The sequence below is a fragment of the Neophocaena asiaeorientalis genome, unplaced genomic scaffold (assembly GCF_003031525.2).
Source record: "Neophocaena asiaeorientalis asiaeorientalis breed wild unplaced genomic scaffold, Neophocaena_asiaeorientalis_V1.1 scaffold46, whole genome shotgun sequence".
Taxonomy (NCBI): domain Eukaryota; kingdom Metazoa; phylum Chordata; class Mammalia; order Artiodactyla; family Phocoenidae; genus Neophocaena; species Neophocaena asiaeorientalis.
The window spans coordinates 2,004,941-2,022,216 of NW_020175393.1; the positions used below are offsets into that span (position 1 = coordinate 2,004,941).

A 17,276-nucleotide genomic window follows, 5' to 3' on the forward strand; every position below is an offset into this window, starting at 1 on the left:
CGTGGTCTGTGGAAGGGCTGGGATGGGCCCCAGGTGGAAGGACGGTCTGCCAGCTGCCCAGTGCCTCATCCCAGCCACACGATGGGGTCTTTCCCCTCAACAACCACCTTCCCCCCAACCCACTGGGCCATTTGGGGGCCACCGGCCACTGTCCCACAGACCCTGTGGGAATTCAGGCCAGGCCGGCCCGGGGTGACTCACTTCAGGACGCCGTCATCAATCAGATCCCATTACCCTGCGGACACAGCCCAGCCGCCAGCTCCGGACCCCGAGCACCGGGTCACCGGGGGCCGGGCCATGTGTCCCGGCCTGGCCTGGGCCCGCCGACCTCTGCCCCAGCACAGTCCATCAGCCTGCCCAGCCCACCCTGGGTGCCCTGACTAGGCCTTCTGCCCCTCTTGCTGCCCAGGGCACTCGGCCTCCCCAGCTCTGCCCCTCCCCAGGCTCGGAGATGGGGTGTCCTCCTCTGCCCAAGTCACACAGGCCCCTCAGGCCAGCAGTCTTTCCCCTCCTTGACCGAGACATGGACATCAGTCTCCAAGGCTGCAAGTACTATCTTAAAAGACAGCGAAATCTGCCCACAAAGCCACGTGGTCCCTTCGCCTGGGCCGCCCTGTGGCCACCAGCCTCCCCTCCCCCCACAGGCTCCCAGCCCACCCACACCCCTCAGAAACTCTGTTGATTCCATCATGAATTCACTCACTCAGTGCTTCCCTGAGCACCCACTAAGCACCTTGCACAATCTTTGGCACTGGGGCAAACCCACAGAGACCAATCCCTGCTTTCATGGAGCTGACACTCCAGCAGGAGAGATGACACTAAATGAGCCCACACGTGACTAACATGGGTGCTGGTCCTTAGAGACACTTCCAGCTCCCTGACTTCCTGGTACCTGGCAAAATCCAACCACCTGCCCCTCGTGCTTGGCCGGGGCCACCTGCCATGTTCTGGCCACTAAGCTGGGAGCAGAAAATGCTACCATTTCGAGGCCAGAGCATCTCATTGCCATTGTGAGACCCTACAGGGTACATGTTCCCCCTGCTACCGTGACCAGCAATGTTCCAGGCCAGCCTGGTCCCTGAGGAGGTGGGCAGAGCACTCAGCCAAATCATGTGGACATGTAACATAGCAAGTATTCAGTTTACGTATTTTAAGCCACAGAGATGCGGGGGCTGTTTGTTCTTGCAGCACCTCCTCCTGATGCTGACAGACACAGGGGGCGTAAGCTCTCGCTCCAGGAGAGCAAGGAATGGGTCTTATTTACCTCCACTTCAAGAGCCTGGATGTGTCTGGTTCACACCCATCACAGGCTGGCTTGGGCTGAACTGAATTAAATTCACACACACACACACAGATGTAATCATCGTCATCGTGAGAATGAGCATTTATTGAGTGCCTACTGTGTGCCAAGAACTGTGCAAAGTGGTTTTATATGACTAACACCTTTAAACTTACAATATATGTGAAGTGGGCCCTCTTATTCTCCCCATTTTCCCAAAACTTAGGTACAGAGACGTTAAGTAACTTGTGCAAGGGCACACAGCTAGTGATTGAGCTATGATTTGAACCCAGAGGGATGAGCTCCAGAGCCCATTTTACTGTCAGGTAAAACCTCAGCCTCCCCCCTTCACAAGTGGGCCTACACATACATGTACACGTACACACACACACACACACACACACACACACACACACACAAACATGCACAGAATCTAAGGGTGACGGCAGTAGCCTCCAGTGACAAGGAGGGCCGCCCACATCGACTGTGGCCGCAGCGGGGAGAGCCAGCCCTACTACCCCTCTGTGCTCAGCCACCACCTCCACTCCTGGCTACCACACTATGGGCTGAAGTGGTCCATCTGTCCCCGTCACAAAGGATCGGGCAGGGGTGGGGGGGCAGGGGCCCCAGAGGGTTGTGTAAATGGCTCTGCTTTGAGCAACAGCTAATTTCTGGACATAATTATTAATTTCATGCTTATCATATGCAAACCTCTGTCTCCCAGACGAGATGAAATTGATTTAATTAGAAATTCCATCATCAAGCCTTTTGGATCCAAGCTTTTAATTAGGGTCACCAACCCCACCCTTGGCTGCCAGAGAGTGGGTTCATGGCCCCCGACTGCCCCCGAGGGCCCAGGCACAGCCAACATGCGTAGGTCCCTCCACTGCCACCAGGGCCCCACTGCCCAGGTCAGGGCCCCTCACCAGGACCCTCACCCACCTCCCACCCACAGCACGGCCCCACAGTCACAAGGGGCATCTTTTTCCTGCTGGCCTCGTAATGGGGAAATAGTATGGGAAGAGTTCGTATCATCTTGCAGCTGGAAGGACTGAAATGTTTAAGGTGGCAGAAGACAGGAGAGATAACAGGTCTCCCCTCTTCCTGAGAAACTCACACACCAGCCTTCTTCTGGGAGCCCCTGCTGGGTGCTAATAAAATGCCCTTTACTGCTCAGCTTAGGGCCATCTGTCAAAATGATCAACAACACTTGGCATTTTAACAAAGCATTTTCAACACATTACCTCTGACTTCATCTCCAGCTACCATCCTGGCCTCACTCACGTGGCTCCAGCCACACTGACCTCCTTGCTGTTCCCTTGAACATGCCAGGCACACTCGGCCTCAGGGCCTTTGCACTGGCTGTTCCCTCTGCCTGACTGCTCTTCCCCCAGGTCTCCCCAGAGACCCATGTGGCTCGCGCTCTCATATCCTTCCCTTCAAGACTACTCAAACATCACCTTCTCAGACCACCCTATTTAATACCAATCCAGCGTCCCTCTCCTGCACCCCATCTCCACCTCCCTTGCTTTGATTCTCCCCATAACAATGATCACTTTCTAACATGCTCTAGATTTACTTGCTTATTTCATTTATTATCCGCCTCCCCCTAAAACATCAGCTCCATGAATCCAGGGGCCTTTTTTTATGCCCCACTGTGTCCTCGGATGCCTGGCACAGAACTTGGCTCAATAAATGCAGGGGCCACTTCATTCCCTCCACACAGCCAGCCTGAGGACAAGCTCAGCAGGGCCCCAAGCACCTTAGACAGGTGAGGAAACCGAGGCTCAGAGCCTTGGGGCCTTGCCAAGGCGACAGAGACGACCGAGTTCTGATTCTCACATGGTCTGACACTTCACCTGGGTAAGTGGAGGGCATTGCTCTGCGGAAGGGGGCCGCTCCACAGCAGCGCCCTGCTCACGGAAGATGCTCTGAGGTATCCCTCCTCCCACCCCAGGGCTCAGCTCATGCACCTCCTGGGGCCCTATTCCCCTGATTTCACAGTGATATCCTAGAAGGCGCTCGTTGGGGGCGCCATCCCCCACCCACCTATGTCTCCCCCTCCCGGGAAACCACCCACTCTCTTATCAGGAAAGCAAGGGGACACTTGGATTAATTTCCAGGCCTGCTCTGAATTATGTTTTCCAGGAGAGAACCAGACAGATGCAGGCAACACGCCTTTGAACAAATATTTCCCCAGAAAGTGCTTTATTCAGTACCTTGTCTCACCCTTTTAAACATTATATGTTTTCTTAGGAGCCCAGGAAAAAAGGGGGGGCGGGCGCCAATAAGGCACGGAGCCTGGAAAAGAATAGAGGGCGCAGAGTGGAGGGCTGACAAAGGAGCGGGTTCTGGTGCAGGCTCGGGGGAATTACCGCAGATAAGAGCAGGCGGGGGAGCAGGCGGCATAAGGGCGAGAGGAAACAAGATCCTCAAATCAGCACTTGTCCTATTTCATAAGCAAAATTTAGATCAATAAATTACACTCACTTCTGCAGGTTTTACATGCTGACTCGGTAACCTTGTCAAGAGTGACATGTGGGGGGAGGCCGAGGGACGGAGGAGCCCAGAGTCTGGGGAGGAAGGGTGGGGGCCAGGGGAGCCCCATGGGGCTGCCGTGCCTGCACCCCCTTCTCCTTGAAGGGCCCAAAGCCCAGGTTTCCGGAGGTGAGAAGCAGGCCACCACACCCTCTGCCCACTGCCTCGCTGCAAGACTGCAGGCAAGTCACTGCCCCTGTGAGCCTCAGTCTCCTCATCTGCCCAGTGGGCACAGTGGTGAGAACCGGCCTCTGTCAACAGACATGAAAGCTTGGAAAGAGACACAAACATCCAAGCTGCCAGGAGCCATTACTTTGTGTCTGATACACACCAGGTGCGGCAGCTACTGATACAGACTCTCCTGTTGATTCTCACCACACCCTGAGGGAGTGCGAAGGTTTCCTTCGCCCCGATTGACAGGAGAGGCTGCAGCTCAGAGCTGAGGCCCGTGCCTGGGGTCACCTAGCGTTGGGGCCGGGAGCCACACCCAGGCCCACCTAATGGCCAAGCTGGGCTTTCTCCATGCCATGAGGCTGCCTGTGGGCCAGGGAACCGGGCAGCACCGGGCACCAGGCCACACCCAAGTGTCCAAGGGGCAGGGGCTCGGGACCAGCCCAGGGGGCTGCCGTACCCCAGGGCGCCGAGGTGAGCGTGCGGCTGAGCAGGGACCAGGCACTCAGAACCGGCCGGGCCGGGGGCTGGGCATCCTGAGAGCCGGGTGGGGCAGCAGTAGGCAGGAGGCTACGCGGGTATTAGCGGAATCCAAGCAGGTCCAGGAGCTACCCCTTCAGAAGCTCCTACACCACGCCCAGCACTCCACAGGGATTCTCTCATTTAATCTGCACACAATAACCCCACGAAGTGAATGCTATTATTACCGTCATTTTGCAGATAAGACAACTGAGGCCCAAGAAAATATGGAAACAAAATCACACAGCAAGTGGCAAGGCAGGATTTGAACCCAGGTCTCTCTGACTCCGGCACCTGGGCCCTCTCACTCCTACGCCCTGCCTGGCACATAGTCCGTTTACGTTGCCAGCCTCCTGCCCTGTGCCCACACCATCCCTGCCCCTGGGAAGCAGCCAGGATGGGGAGCCAAGAGTCCTTGCTCCTGGCCTTTCCTCACTACATCTCTTGGACACACACTTCCCGTGTCCGAGCCTCAGTTTCCACATCTGTTCAATGGAGATTTAATGAGCCCTGGACTCACAAGGTAAGGACAGAGGACAGGGCCTCCACGATGTGGGGTTGCCATCCAGAAGCCTCTTCCACAGAACCCGCTGAGCCCACCCCCAAGCTGTGGGCGTCGGGGGCGGGGCCGGGACGACCTCAGTGAACAGGGTGCCCCTGGAGCATCTGTAATGGCACTGTCCTGCTGGCCAGCGATGGGGGCGTGGCCAGGCGGGGAGAGATGAACCACGGCATCTGCCCAGTGTTCTCCCAAGTCAGGTAAATGTGCTGCGCTGCGTGGAATATATGGCTCTGTATTAATATAATATGATATAATGGGATGTACAAACATTATCGAACACGCAAGTCGATAAAAGTCACATCACCATCACTCCAGGTAATTTATATCACAGCTCAGCCACAGCCAGGCTGGCAGGGAGGAGGCCCCACTGGAGCGAGAGAGCCTGAGCCCTGGGCTGGACAGGGGAATGGGTAGGCCAAGTGCAGCAATTTAGCCAAGACCACTGGGCAGGCTGACAACTAGCCACCTGCAGAGCTCATCTCTCCCCTGCCCACCCCGCTTTGACCCAGCACTGCCTCCCGGGGCCCTGGGATGGAGCCAGCTGCTGAGAACCCAGCCTGCAGGGGGCACCACCAACCTCCAGGGGCTTCTCTGATGCCTGGCTGCGCCCACCGCTGTCCTCAGGCACTGGCAGCCCCTGGCTCTGACCCATCTCTCACCAGCACCCTCAAGAAGGGCATCCCATGCAGGTGTACCCGGGGTGCTGTTCTAACCCAGAGTTCCCTCTTGGGGGATGTTTGCTGCGGAAGCCCCATCTCCATCTGCAAAACAAGGGTTTCTGGGCCCTCGCAAGGGTGGAGGTGATATGGGCCTCCCATCCCATCATGCATTCATTTAAAATACATTTGCAGGATTTCTCTGGTGGTGCAGTGGTTAAGAATCTGCTTGCCAATGCAGAGGACATGGGTTCAATCCCTGTCTGGGAAGATCCCACATGGAGCAACTAAGCCCGTGCGCCTAGAGCCCGTGCTCCACAACAAGAGAAGCCACCGCAATGAGAAGCCCGCGCACCGCAATGAAGCCCCCACTCGCCACAACTAGAGAAAGCCCGTGCGCAGCAATGAAGACCCAGTGCAGCCAAAAATGAACAAATAAACTTACTAAACAAAAATAAAATATATTTACTGAGCACTCATTCTGTGCCCAGCACCATGGTAGGCACCGGGGAGACCACAGTGTGCAAAAGCAGACAAACCGCTGTCCCCGTGGAGCTGAGTCCTGTGGGAGACATGGTCTCTAACCAGATACGCACACCAACACATACATAATCACAGCCTCTGCTGGGAACAGGTCGGGGGGTGGTGCGGGGGCACCTGTGAGAGCCTGGAATAAGGGCCTGAATCTGGTCAGGGCACCCAAGGAGGGCTCCCTGAGGAGGGGCAGTGAGCTGACACCTGAAGGATGGGTAGGCAATACCCAGGTAAAGAGGGAAGAACAACCCAGATGGAAGGTGAAACAGGTGCAAAGGCCCTGTGGCTGGTTCAAGGAAAGGCAAAAACACAGAGAGGATGGGAGGATATAGCATGAGCCATGGTCGTACTGGAAACAGATCCGGGGCAAGATGGGAACCACCAAGTGCATTGGGAAGGCTACTGCACTAGTCCAGGTAAGAGGTGAGGGTGGCCTGGCCCAGGGGTGTGTGTGGAGATAGAAGTATCTATCTCCCCCCAAAAGCCCTCCAGCTCCAAGTGTCTCCCTCCATGACAAAACTCTCAGTGAGCCCTCCCCTGAACTCTGAGCGCACCCGAGACCAAAAGAAGAGTCTCAAGCCAGGAGCGGGGCAAACAAGTTCTCTGGGGTCAGCTGCCCGCTTCTCCTCTGGGCCAAGCCCATTCCTTCAAGATAACTGGGCTCCTGGGGATTCTCCAGCTGCCCCAGTGACATAGCAGGTTGAGGAGGGGCCAGGGACTCAGCCCAGAGCGGAGGGGAAGCTACCCCGCCTCTCACCCCCATTGCCGGCACCTTCTGTGGCTCTGAGATCTGGCCAGGGTGGAAAGAGCCTGAATTCTAGTCTGTCACTAACTCATCGTGTGACCTCAAACTAGACCCTCTTCCATCCTGTGCCCCAGGCTTCGCATCTAATAATCATAAAATAACAATCACAGTGATAACTGACATTTACTGAATGCTTACTATGTGCCAGGCTCTGTTCTCAGCACTCATTTATTTCGTCCTCACCAGACACCTGTCATCAAGGTACTAGCATTCCGCCTACTTTACAGGTGAGGAAACCGAGGCCCAGAGAAGTTGAATTACTTGCCCAAAGCCATGCATGCATCTGAACTGTCGCCGCTGGGCTCCACCTGCCATCAGCCTCTGCCCCCTCCCCGTGGAAGTAAGGATTGACCTGAACCACCTCTGAGACACCCGAGCTCTGTTGTGCTGCCTCTGTGCTTCTTAGCCCAGAAATTCGGCCTCCAGCCTGGAAGGGCCCAGCTCCTCCCAAAGGATGGCAGGTATGATTTGGGGGGGAACCTCTCCCCAGACCCTTCTGCTTCCTTCCGTCTACTGCAGAAACCTGCAGATGTCTGATTCCGTTCAGCGACCACAGTGTGCCTGGTACTGTGATGGGATGGGGACAGCACGGTCCAGCCCAGTACTGAGGACCTGCTCTACACTGTCCCCCCAGAAGCCCAGGTGGGATGAGTCCTGGGCACCCAACGAGGTAGCAGCTCATGAAGGCAGTGGCGCTGGAACTTCCCTTCTTACTTCTCCTCCATCCTGAGGGCACCTCCCAGGAAAGCTGCCCGTCATGCTCATCTCCGGTCTGCTCTGGGGTCTGACCTGTGACTGGGCCTTCTAACCTCACTAATTTAATTCTGACAACACCCCTTCCAGGTGGACATTGCTCTCTGCACTTCATGGGCAAGGACCTAGAGACAGGAGAGAAGTCGTTGGCCCTCAATCCCTCAGCTACTGATGGAAACCCAGGCCCACCAATGCCAGAGCAGGAATCCTTCCATCCTGCTGCCTGGCCTCCCTCCAAGCCCACAGCGAGAGCCACCAGCACATCTGGGGCCTGTCCAGACAATGAGCGGACAGGCAGGACATGCCCAGTTTCCAGCAACTGGTGATCTGAGCTGACACTCTTCTCTGAGAGGAAAGCCCGGAGCGGATCTTGGCCCCTCCCACCTGGTCCCCCCGACTCAGGCCCCTGCCCCAGAATATCCATAAAGCCAGAGAGTTGACAAAGGTCTGCCCATGAGCCCGGGCCTCAGCAGGTCCCACTGGGAGCAGCCGCTGGGAGCAGAGCCCGGAGAGGGGTCCCGTCCCCCAGCACAGCCAGGCCCAGCAGACAGCGGGCACCTGCAGGTACAATTCAGAAGGGCCCAAAGCCTCCCAAGCATCTCCCCAACGCCTGCTGCCTGGCCGACTTCAGCTCTTACCAACCCTCCCCCCACTCACTTCCCTCTGGCCACACTGGCCTCCTTAAACAGCGCCTGAGCCCCAAGCATGGTCCAGCCTCACAGCCTTTGCACGTGCTGTGCCCTCTGCCCGGCTGGCTTTCCCCCCGCAGAGCCACAGAGTACACCCTTTCACTCATTCACATCTCTGATCAAACATCACCTTCTCAGAGAGGCTGTCACTGAACAGCTCATCTCAAGCAGCCCCACACCCCTCCCTGTCCCCTGACCCGTGGCCCTTCTCACTCAACTTGATATAACACGCCTCTCCTGGAGGAAGTGTCTGGAGTGAGCTGTGCCTCACAGGATTGGCAGCCTCAACAGCCTGTGAGTCACAGGGGTTGAGGCGTCCCGCACCCACTGCCCAGCCTCAGGAGTTAGAAGTCAAGCTGGTGTCCCCCGCCAGCCCAGGCTTCAGGGCCGTCTATCCTGTCTGGCAGCTCTCCTTCACCCACCCCTTCCTCCAGCTCAGGCCTGGAGATGAAGACAGCAAGAAGGTCCTTTAGGGCAGGCTGGGGGAGTGGAGGGTCAGGAGGCCACAGGGAACAGCCTCTCTCCAGGGGACCCCTGTGTCCCCCAAGCAACGCGGAGCCAAGCAGAGACAGGTCTCCCCATGGTCACCCTCAGGGCAGCCAAGGCCTGCCCAGGTGGACACTCCAGGTAATCCAGTCTCATGCTCCAGAGCATCAGCCGATGGGGGCAGGGACCAGGGAGGAGGAAACATGCACACACGGACACAGACGTGGACACACCTGGCAGCCCTGCCAGGAGCCAGCAGATCCAGTCCACCAAAACCAAAGGACCCGCTCACGTGTATGTGCCGAGGGCGTCACGCACACACACACACGCACACAGGCACACACACACACACATACGCAAAGTGCTCACCCCTGCCCACTCCACATACAGCCAGGTACACAGACACGAGAGCATACATTACACACACAGAATTACCTGAGTCACACCCAGATACACCTAGAGACACATGGTACGCCCTGAGCCAGGCATGCCCACTAGGTCTACCTGAGTGTACCTGACACACCCACCCCCATATTCAGGAGCACAAGCTCACATAAGCATGCCCTGAGTCCCACACACACATCCTGGACACACAAGCACAAGTGCTGACAGTGGCTCATGGTGCTAAATATACCTGAACGAGTGTGTGTGTGTGCCCGTGCACACACACTCCTGTACAATCAGGATGGGCAGGGGCAGCATTTACTGTGCATTTTGGGGAGCACAAAAGAATGTTCATAACACCCCCTGAACTGTCACCGCCCTGCCCAGCTGCCCATCAAGCAGCTGGAACTCTCAACTGCCCACAGCGAGCAGGGAAGTGCTGACCACTCTCCCCCATCACCACCCGTCAAGGGGCGGTTTTTCTGCAGGTTGATCCAACCAATAGGAGATCCAGCCTGGCAGGGGCAGAGCTCAAGGTGGGCGAGGGCTGATGAGCCTAGACAGGGTCAGTGGGGGTTGAGGAGGACCGAAGGTACTGGGCACCAGGGGGAGGGGCAGCCCAGAGACTATGAGCCCGCCTGCCATGCTCGTCCGCCTGTCCCGCTCCCTTGGATACCATGGGTTGGGGAGAGGGCTGGAGTTGGCAGGCCTGTCCCTCACTCCAGGTCCCAGCCCACCCAGGTAACTGGCACTGCTGGAGGGAGAGCGCCCTGGCTGGCTAGCACCTCCCACCGTTCCCTGGGTGCCCAGCACTTCCATGAGGCTGCAGGGACGTGAAGATCCGCAACAAGAAATGGGGGCCTTGCCCAGAGACCCCGAGACAGGGGAGGCCTCATCACTTGCCCCAAGTCGTACCTAAATAACTGTAGTGGAAAAGGGAGGCAGGATCACTCCTGTGAACCAAGCCCCGCTCCAGCCCAGGGAGGAGAGAACAGTGTCGGTAATTTGTTTTAATAATCCTGCTGAACTGGGAGAAAATTAACAAATGAGAAACCAGCTCGAAATTAATCAAAGTTCCCTGTCCATCCCCCCAACCTTCCATCTCAATGAAGGTTATTTATCCAACGAGCAATAAAACATAGAATTAAATTAAACAGGCCCTTTCTTTGAGTCCTCTCCCCTAGCCCCAGGGAGGCAGTGTCTCCCGCTCACAGCTCTATAAGCAGCTCCTGGAGGGCCTCAGCAGATCCACGGCTGCCGACAGCAATCAGAGGGGTTCCCCCAGAAGGAGCCCCACATTGAACGCACTCCCAGTCTGGGTCTCACCACCAGCTCTCTGCCAAACATATGAGCGGCAGATAACTCAACCACCCTCCCGAGGAGGGACGGAGGGAGGTTCCTGAGGTTGGGCCTGAGCTGATTGGAGGCTGGGGAGTCCCCAGGTTCTCCGTGGGGGAGAGAAAGGCTTGGTATGGAAGGCGGGGAGCGTGAGCAACTCCCCAGATGAGGACACTCTGGGGCCCACAGCAGTTTCCAGCTGGAAACACCCTCCTGGCCCCAACCTCTTGGTGGGAAGGGGCCAGAGGGGGCACAGGGTACAGCGGAAGCCGAAGAAGGACCTCCTGTGAGGACAGGACTCAACCCAGGGCTCAGACATCAGGGGGTCACTGCAGCACCCTCAGGGCAAGGGTGCACCCCACACCCACCACTTCCTTGGGCAGTCTGTCCGGCATGTGCTTCCCTAAATATCTCTTCCCTGCAGCTTTTTAATCCAGGCATATTTCAGCCAGGACCGCCACCTGGAGCCACAGGTTCCTAAATAACTACTCTCAGGGCCCCCTACAACGATTCCCTTCTGTCTGCCCTCTAGCTGTGAAATCTGTAATAATAATGGCCTTCCCTCTACAGCTTTCACAGACATTCTCCCATTTAAACCTCACATCAACTCAGTGAGGGAGACATCTGCCACGATGCTTACCTCATGGTGACTGAGGCCCAGAGAGGGCCCTGAACAAGGCACATCCAGCAGTGGCTGAGGGTCCCAGCCGCAGTGCGTCAGGGATTGGGGACCAGGAGCGTGGGGCAGGGGGGCGGGAAGAACAGGGCTCTGCAGAATTGCCGGGCCTCCTGGAAGCCTCCTCAGGGGCTTTCTGCGGAGGAGGGCTGGGGGCTGACTGCCCCCTGGGAGGAGTGGGGAGGGAGGGAGGGTTATTACACATGAACTCCTCCATGCCTGCCTCTGACACGGCTACACCTTCGGCCCACACAGGGCAGCCAGGGGGCCTCTGACACCATAAATCTGATCCCATCACTTTCTGCTTAAAACCCTCCACAGGCCACTCGTGCGTCTGGAGTGAACAGCCACTCTCTGTCCTGGGACCCGGAGCTCCTGCTGACCCAGCCCTGCCGCCTCTTCTCCTCCTCTCTGAACAGCCTCCCTGTTCTTCAGATGCACCAAGAATGTTCCTGCTTCGGGGCCTTGGCACTGGCTGTGCCCTTCACCCACAATACCATCCAGGCAGCTGGTTCCCTTCCTCACTTGCCTGGGCCTATATTCAAATGGCCCTTCCCTGACCACCTGGTTTAAAAGAGCTCTTCACCTCCTCCATCACTCTCGAAACCCCTGGCCCTCTGCAGTTTTCCTCCACAGCACCTGTCACCTCTTGAATTACTGCTTGCTTACTGTCTTTCTCCCCCTTTATAAGGTCAGCTCCATGTGGGCAAGGATTGCGTGTGTTTTTGTTCCCTGCTCTATTCCTAACCTAGACTAACATATGACTCACTAATTATCTGATTGCTGAATGAATGAATGAATGAATGACAGTATGCTTAAGGCCATCATTCAGGCCACCATAACCTCCGGTCTGAACTGTTCCATCAGTCTCCTAACCATTCTCTCAGCCTCAGGCCTCGGCCTGCAACCAAACCTCCACTCCACACCCAAAGGAATACCTTAACCCCCAAATCGGACCAAGGCACCATCCTGCAGCATCGAGCCCACACTCTTGGCCTCAGCCCCTAATCCATCCCAACTCCCTCACCCTCTCCCATGCCAGGAGCCCTGCTGCATCCATGCCAGACATACCTGAAGTCCCAACCATACCTGTCCTTTCCACTGGAGCACTGTCACGGTTCCCTCTCTGCCTGCAGGACACCTCGTCCAGGCAGCCACCCCATGTATGCCCTGTCAGAACCGACCTCTCCCTACTCTGAGCCCCCACACACCCTCGCCTGTACCTCCACCACAGCCCTCCCACACCCCCAACTTGAGCTGTGACAAATCATATGCATGTCATACCTCCGCATCCAGGAAGGACCCAGATTTATTCACTGGCAATCTCTCCCATCCCCACCACCTGCTCCGGTATCCTGCACAAACTTGGAGCTCCATACATATTTGCTGAATCCAATGGAACCAGTTCAAACACAGCCCAGGGAGAGTGCCCATTAAGAGGGGCCTTTCCTCCAGGCTGCTGCCATTTCAGGCTGCTCTGAGGACACATGGACCTTTAAGTGCCACTTAATTGCAGCACACAGGAGCAGCTGGCCCCGCATTCCACTCACCTCTCCTTGGGGGTTGCCTGGGAGGAAACGGATTCGCGGCGGTGGAGAGGTGACCAGGGCCCTGTTAAAACGGCAACGCACCGCCTCTGGTCCAGCCACCAGCCCATAATAGCAGCTCCTGGCCCACCCAGCAGCTTGCATGTTGAGCACACGTGTGGCCACCCCCATGGCTGAGAACAGCAGGCACAACACAGCCACCAATGAATTATTTATTCCGTACATTGTTAGCACAGCAGAGAGAGTAACCGTGTCTCCAGGCTTCAATTAAAATATCAAGGCGCCTGCACCGTCTGCCCGGCCACATGCCCAGCTCCCATCAAAACTGGCAGGATAGCACCTCCTGGGAAGCTATAGCGCCCCCAAGCCCGGCTCTACTGCCCCCTCCTCTGCTTCCCAACAGCCGTCCTGTTTCAGCACCATGGACAGTAGCCTCCAGGCTCCTCTGGGGATCTGCCCCTGAGACACCCCAGCACACTTTTCAGGGCTCTAAAAGACCATTTAGTAAATCGATGACCTGAAAGAGCCTTTCCAGCTCCCCAAAGCGGCCCTGGGACAAGCCTTGGTGGGTTCTTAGCCTAACTCCCATTCTCCATCCACTCCCAGCACACCCCTACAATCCTACAGCACATGGCTGGAAGGCAGGAGTTCAAGGCCCTCACCTCAGCTCCTCCCCAGGCTCCTTGACAACTCTAGGCAGGTCACCCCGCCTCCCTGGGCTCCAATTTTTTCACTCGGAAAATGCAAATGACGGTGGCCAGGCTGTGACCTCAGGAATTGTCACAACCAATGGAAAGGGATTTTGACAAGGTACAAACGTTGGCCATGCCAGAAGAGGGCTTTAATTTCATACGGGTGGGTTTCTTCAGCCTTCCCACCCCATCCCAACCTGGAAAACCCTGATTCTAAGGCACAGGCTCAGGATGAAGAAAAAGCTGACAGATCCTTCAGGAGCTGGCTGGGTCACAAGCTAACTAGGTCACCCACGAGATTTAATTCAACAACCCCCGGACTAGAATATGAGGCCGAGTGAAATCAAAGTGGGCGAGCTGAAAAAGAGCAAGAAATTCCAAACACATGCCGCTGAGAACTGCGGAATGAGCAGAGGCTTCAGGGATAGGCAGTGCTGCAGGCCTCCACTGCTTTCTGGACAAGCCTCAGTTTCCTCACCTGTAGAATAGGGCCAGTGCGACGGACTTCCTAGCCAGTGACTTGCATTAGATAACCTATGTGAAACTCCTGACACAGGGCCAGGCACATAAATCCAACTATTCATTTTACGAAGCACCTGTCAGGTTCCAGGCCCTAGAGATAGAGCAGACAAGAAAAGGGACACAACCGTGCCCTGAAGAGCTGACATCCAAGTGACCAATGCTGTTATCCATCAGGGTGTCAGGAGAGGTGGCATTCAAGATGGGCCTTTGAAGCACAGGTGGAATTTCCAAAGCAAAAAAAAAATGTGGCGGGAATATAATCCCTTTAGGGAAATGTTTGGCAGCTTCTCCTAAATCTAATCATTCATGCAGCCAAAGAGCCAGCAATCGTATCTACTCATATTTATATGTATAACATAAATGAGCACTAATGTCCACTAAAAGACATGTACGCAAATGTTCAGAACAGCTTTATTCCTAATAGCCAAACCCTGAACTCAGCCCAGATGTCCAGCAGCAGCAGAATGGGTAAATGAATGCTGAACTACACAAACAATGACACAGTGGAATAGTGCAGAGCAATGAAAAAGAGCAAATCATCAAAATACCCAACCACATGGGGGAATCTCACAGGTAATGTGAGTGAAAGAAGCCACACACAAAAGACTAACTGTATGACTCTGGTTGTATGAAGCTCAAAACCAGACAAAACTAATCTATGGGGGCTTCCCTGGTGGCGCAGTGGTTGAGAGCCCACCTGCCGATGCAGGGGACACGGGTTCGTGTCCCGGTCCGGGAAGATCCCACAAGCCACGGAGTGGCTGGGCCCGTGAGCCATGGCTGCTGAGCCTGCGCATCCGGAGCCTGTGCTCCACAACGGGAGAGGCCACAACAGTGAGAGGCCCGAGTACCGCAAAACAAACAAACATACCAAAAAAACCAATCTATGCTTTTAGAACTCAGGCTACCAATTCGCCTTGGGGAGGGAGGGATGTGGACTGGGAGGGGCTCAAGAGAATGTTCTAGGGAACTGAAAATGTTCTGTATCTTAATTTATAAAAGCTCATCAAGTAATGCCCTCGAAATTTGTGTACTTTACCATGTATAAGTTATACTTCAACTACTTTTTATGTAAAGAAAAGGTAGACAGAGCGTTCTTCAGGGGCTGAGGGGACATCAGAAGCAGAGGTTAGCAGATTGGACATTGCAAGAGGTGTGGTCAGGGAATTGACCCCGGGGAACTGGACTGGAGCTGGCAGGGGCTGGAGGGAGGGCTGGAGTTGAGGTGCACGAGATGGGTACCAAGGCAAGGCCACCCTGGGAGCCCTGGGGCTCCTGCCTCCTTCTCCCAGACCCCTCCTGCCATGCATCCCTCCTGCCCACAGCAAATGGTGCGAGTGAGGGCATCTCCCCTCCCTGCTGCACTGGCCCCCTGTCCACACCCTCCCTCAGCCACCATGCTGGATTGCAATCCTGGAGCTGAATTTCCTGGGCTTTGGGAGCTTTCCTCCTGAGGAGGAATCAAGTGAAGCCACAGTCCCCCGGCCTCAGGCCAGCAGAGTCCAGCTGGGCACCTCTCCCCACCCCCGTGCTCTATGCCCATGGCATCATGGAGGACACCTGGTTCTGCCTCCTACGCTGCACCTGCCACATCCACCTTTCCACCCACCCCCAAAGGGAGCACCTCAACACCTGTCACTCCCAGGATAACCTATCCAATTAGGTAGGGGCCTGCCACCTCCTGCTTCCCAGCACCCAGCACCCCAGCCTTCAATGCCACGACTCCTTGTGGAGGGAGAGCCCCCTGGACGTGCACAGACACGGCCGAGGAAGCGGCTCAGAAACCTCACACCCCACCAGCCACCAGTGAGACATGGCACGAGCCCACTCGCTCCTCTGGGCAGCTCCTGAGCTGAGGCCCAGAGGCCAGCTCGGCCCTACCTCCCACGATCCACTACACGAGGCTGCACGGGGGCCAAGTCAGGATCAGCCACAGGACCTCCTCTGGGGCCACGGTCCCGGCCACGGGGCGCCACCGAGTCCAGCCGTCACCCCTTGCTGGCAAGAGTACAAGAAATTATAAACACGCTTGCCCTTTGCCCCAACACATGTCTGCAGGAATTCACCCTACAGAGACCTGCGGAGTGGCCAATCACAAAATTACCCATCGCGGCTCTTTGTAAACGCACAAGATCAGGAACTACTAAGTGTCCGTCCTGAGGAGACAGGAAGCAGGCAGTCCTGGGGGCCACACAAAGCCCTTTCGCGCTGACAGAGGCGAACCCCAAGAGCAGTGCGAGCTCACCCAGCAGGGGCTGCGGATGTGTGAAAATGGAGGGCGAGAACACACGTGTGCAGCCCCCCCCACGTGCTGGTGAATGTTGCCTGGAGTGTGTGACACGGCAGCCACGCCCAGGCTGAGAGCTCTCTGGAAGGCACGCAGGGAGCGGTGGCTGCCTCCAGGCTGTACTCCAGGGGCTGGGGTACGTCCTCTGGCTCCTTTGAACACCCAGGGGAAGGTCTGAGGCACTCACACAGTAATGCTGTCACTGAAAAGGAGGCCGTGCCTACGGTGCTCCAGGTCCCCCAGCGGCCAGACAAAAGGCTCATTCCGGAGACAGAAGCATCTTTAAAGGAGACCCTGTCAAGTCCCCAAACACACACACCCTCTCTCCCCCACCACCAACTGAAATGCTTGAGAGATGGGTCAGGACTCAAGGCCGGGAGAGCCCAGCACAGGCGGTGGGGGAGCCCTAGTCTGATGTTGGGAGGCGAGAGGAGGGGGTCCTGGTCCAGGCTGAGCGGCCAGGCCCAGGTGGGAATGGGGGCAGGGAAGGCAGGTGAGGGGGCTACTCTCCTCTTACTGAGTTTGTTGTACTTTCCTAATTGATTTTGTCACCAGGATACTTAGGACCATCTTAGAAACCACTTAAGCAATTTAAAATAATCAAAGTACTTAGAAGGCACTTAACGTTTCCTCACACTTCAGGCTTCCCATAAACCCCTTCCAGCTTCGACCCAAGGCCATCCTGCTGTCTAGAGCGACCCCTGTGGGGAAGGCGGCCGCCTGGTCAGGCCCAGCTCCTGCAGCCTCAGGCAGGTGGGAGAGCCAGGCCCCCACAAGCACACCAGGCTCCCTCTGTCTCTCCCTCCCTCTCTCTCTCTCTCTCTCTCTCTCTCTCTCT

At 56.3% G+C, this 17,276-nt stretch overlaps 1 protein-coding gene across 4 annotated transcripts in view; it reads right to left on the bottom strand.

Annotated features, from left to right (window-relative positions):
- The window catches only part of GRM4 (glutamate metabotropic receptor 4), a 97,462-nt gene that overhangs the window by 69,954 nt on the left and 10,232 nt on the right, over nucleotides 1–17,276 (bottom strand). The window contains exon 1 of one of the 4 annotated variants that reach the window (XM_024766124.1): nucleotides 2,229–2,314. The exons of the other annotated variants lie outside the window; for them this stretch is intronic. Coding sequence (XP_024621892.1) covers nucleotides 2,229–2,314 — 86 coding nt within the window. Of the gene's footprint in view, nucleotides 1–2,228; nucleotides 2,315–17,276 lie in introns of those variants that run through there. 4 annotated transcript variants of the gene reach the window in all.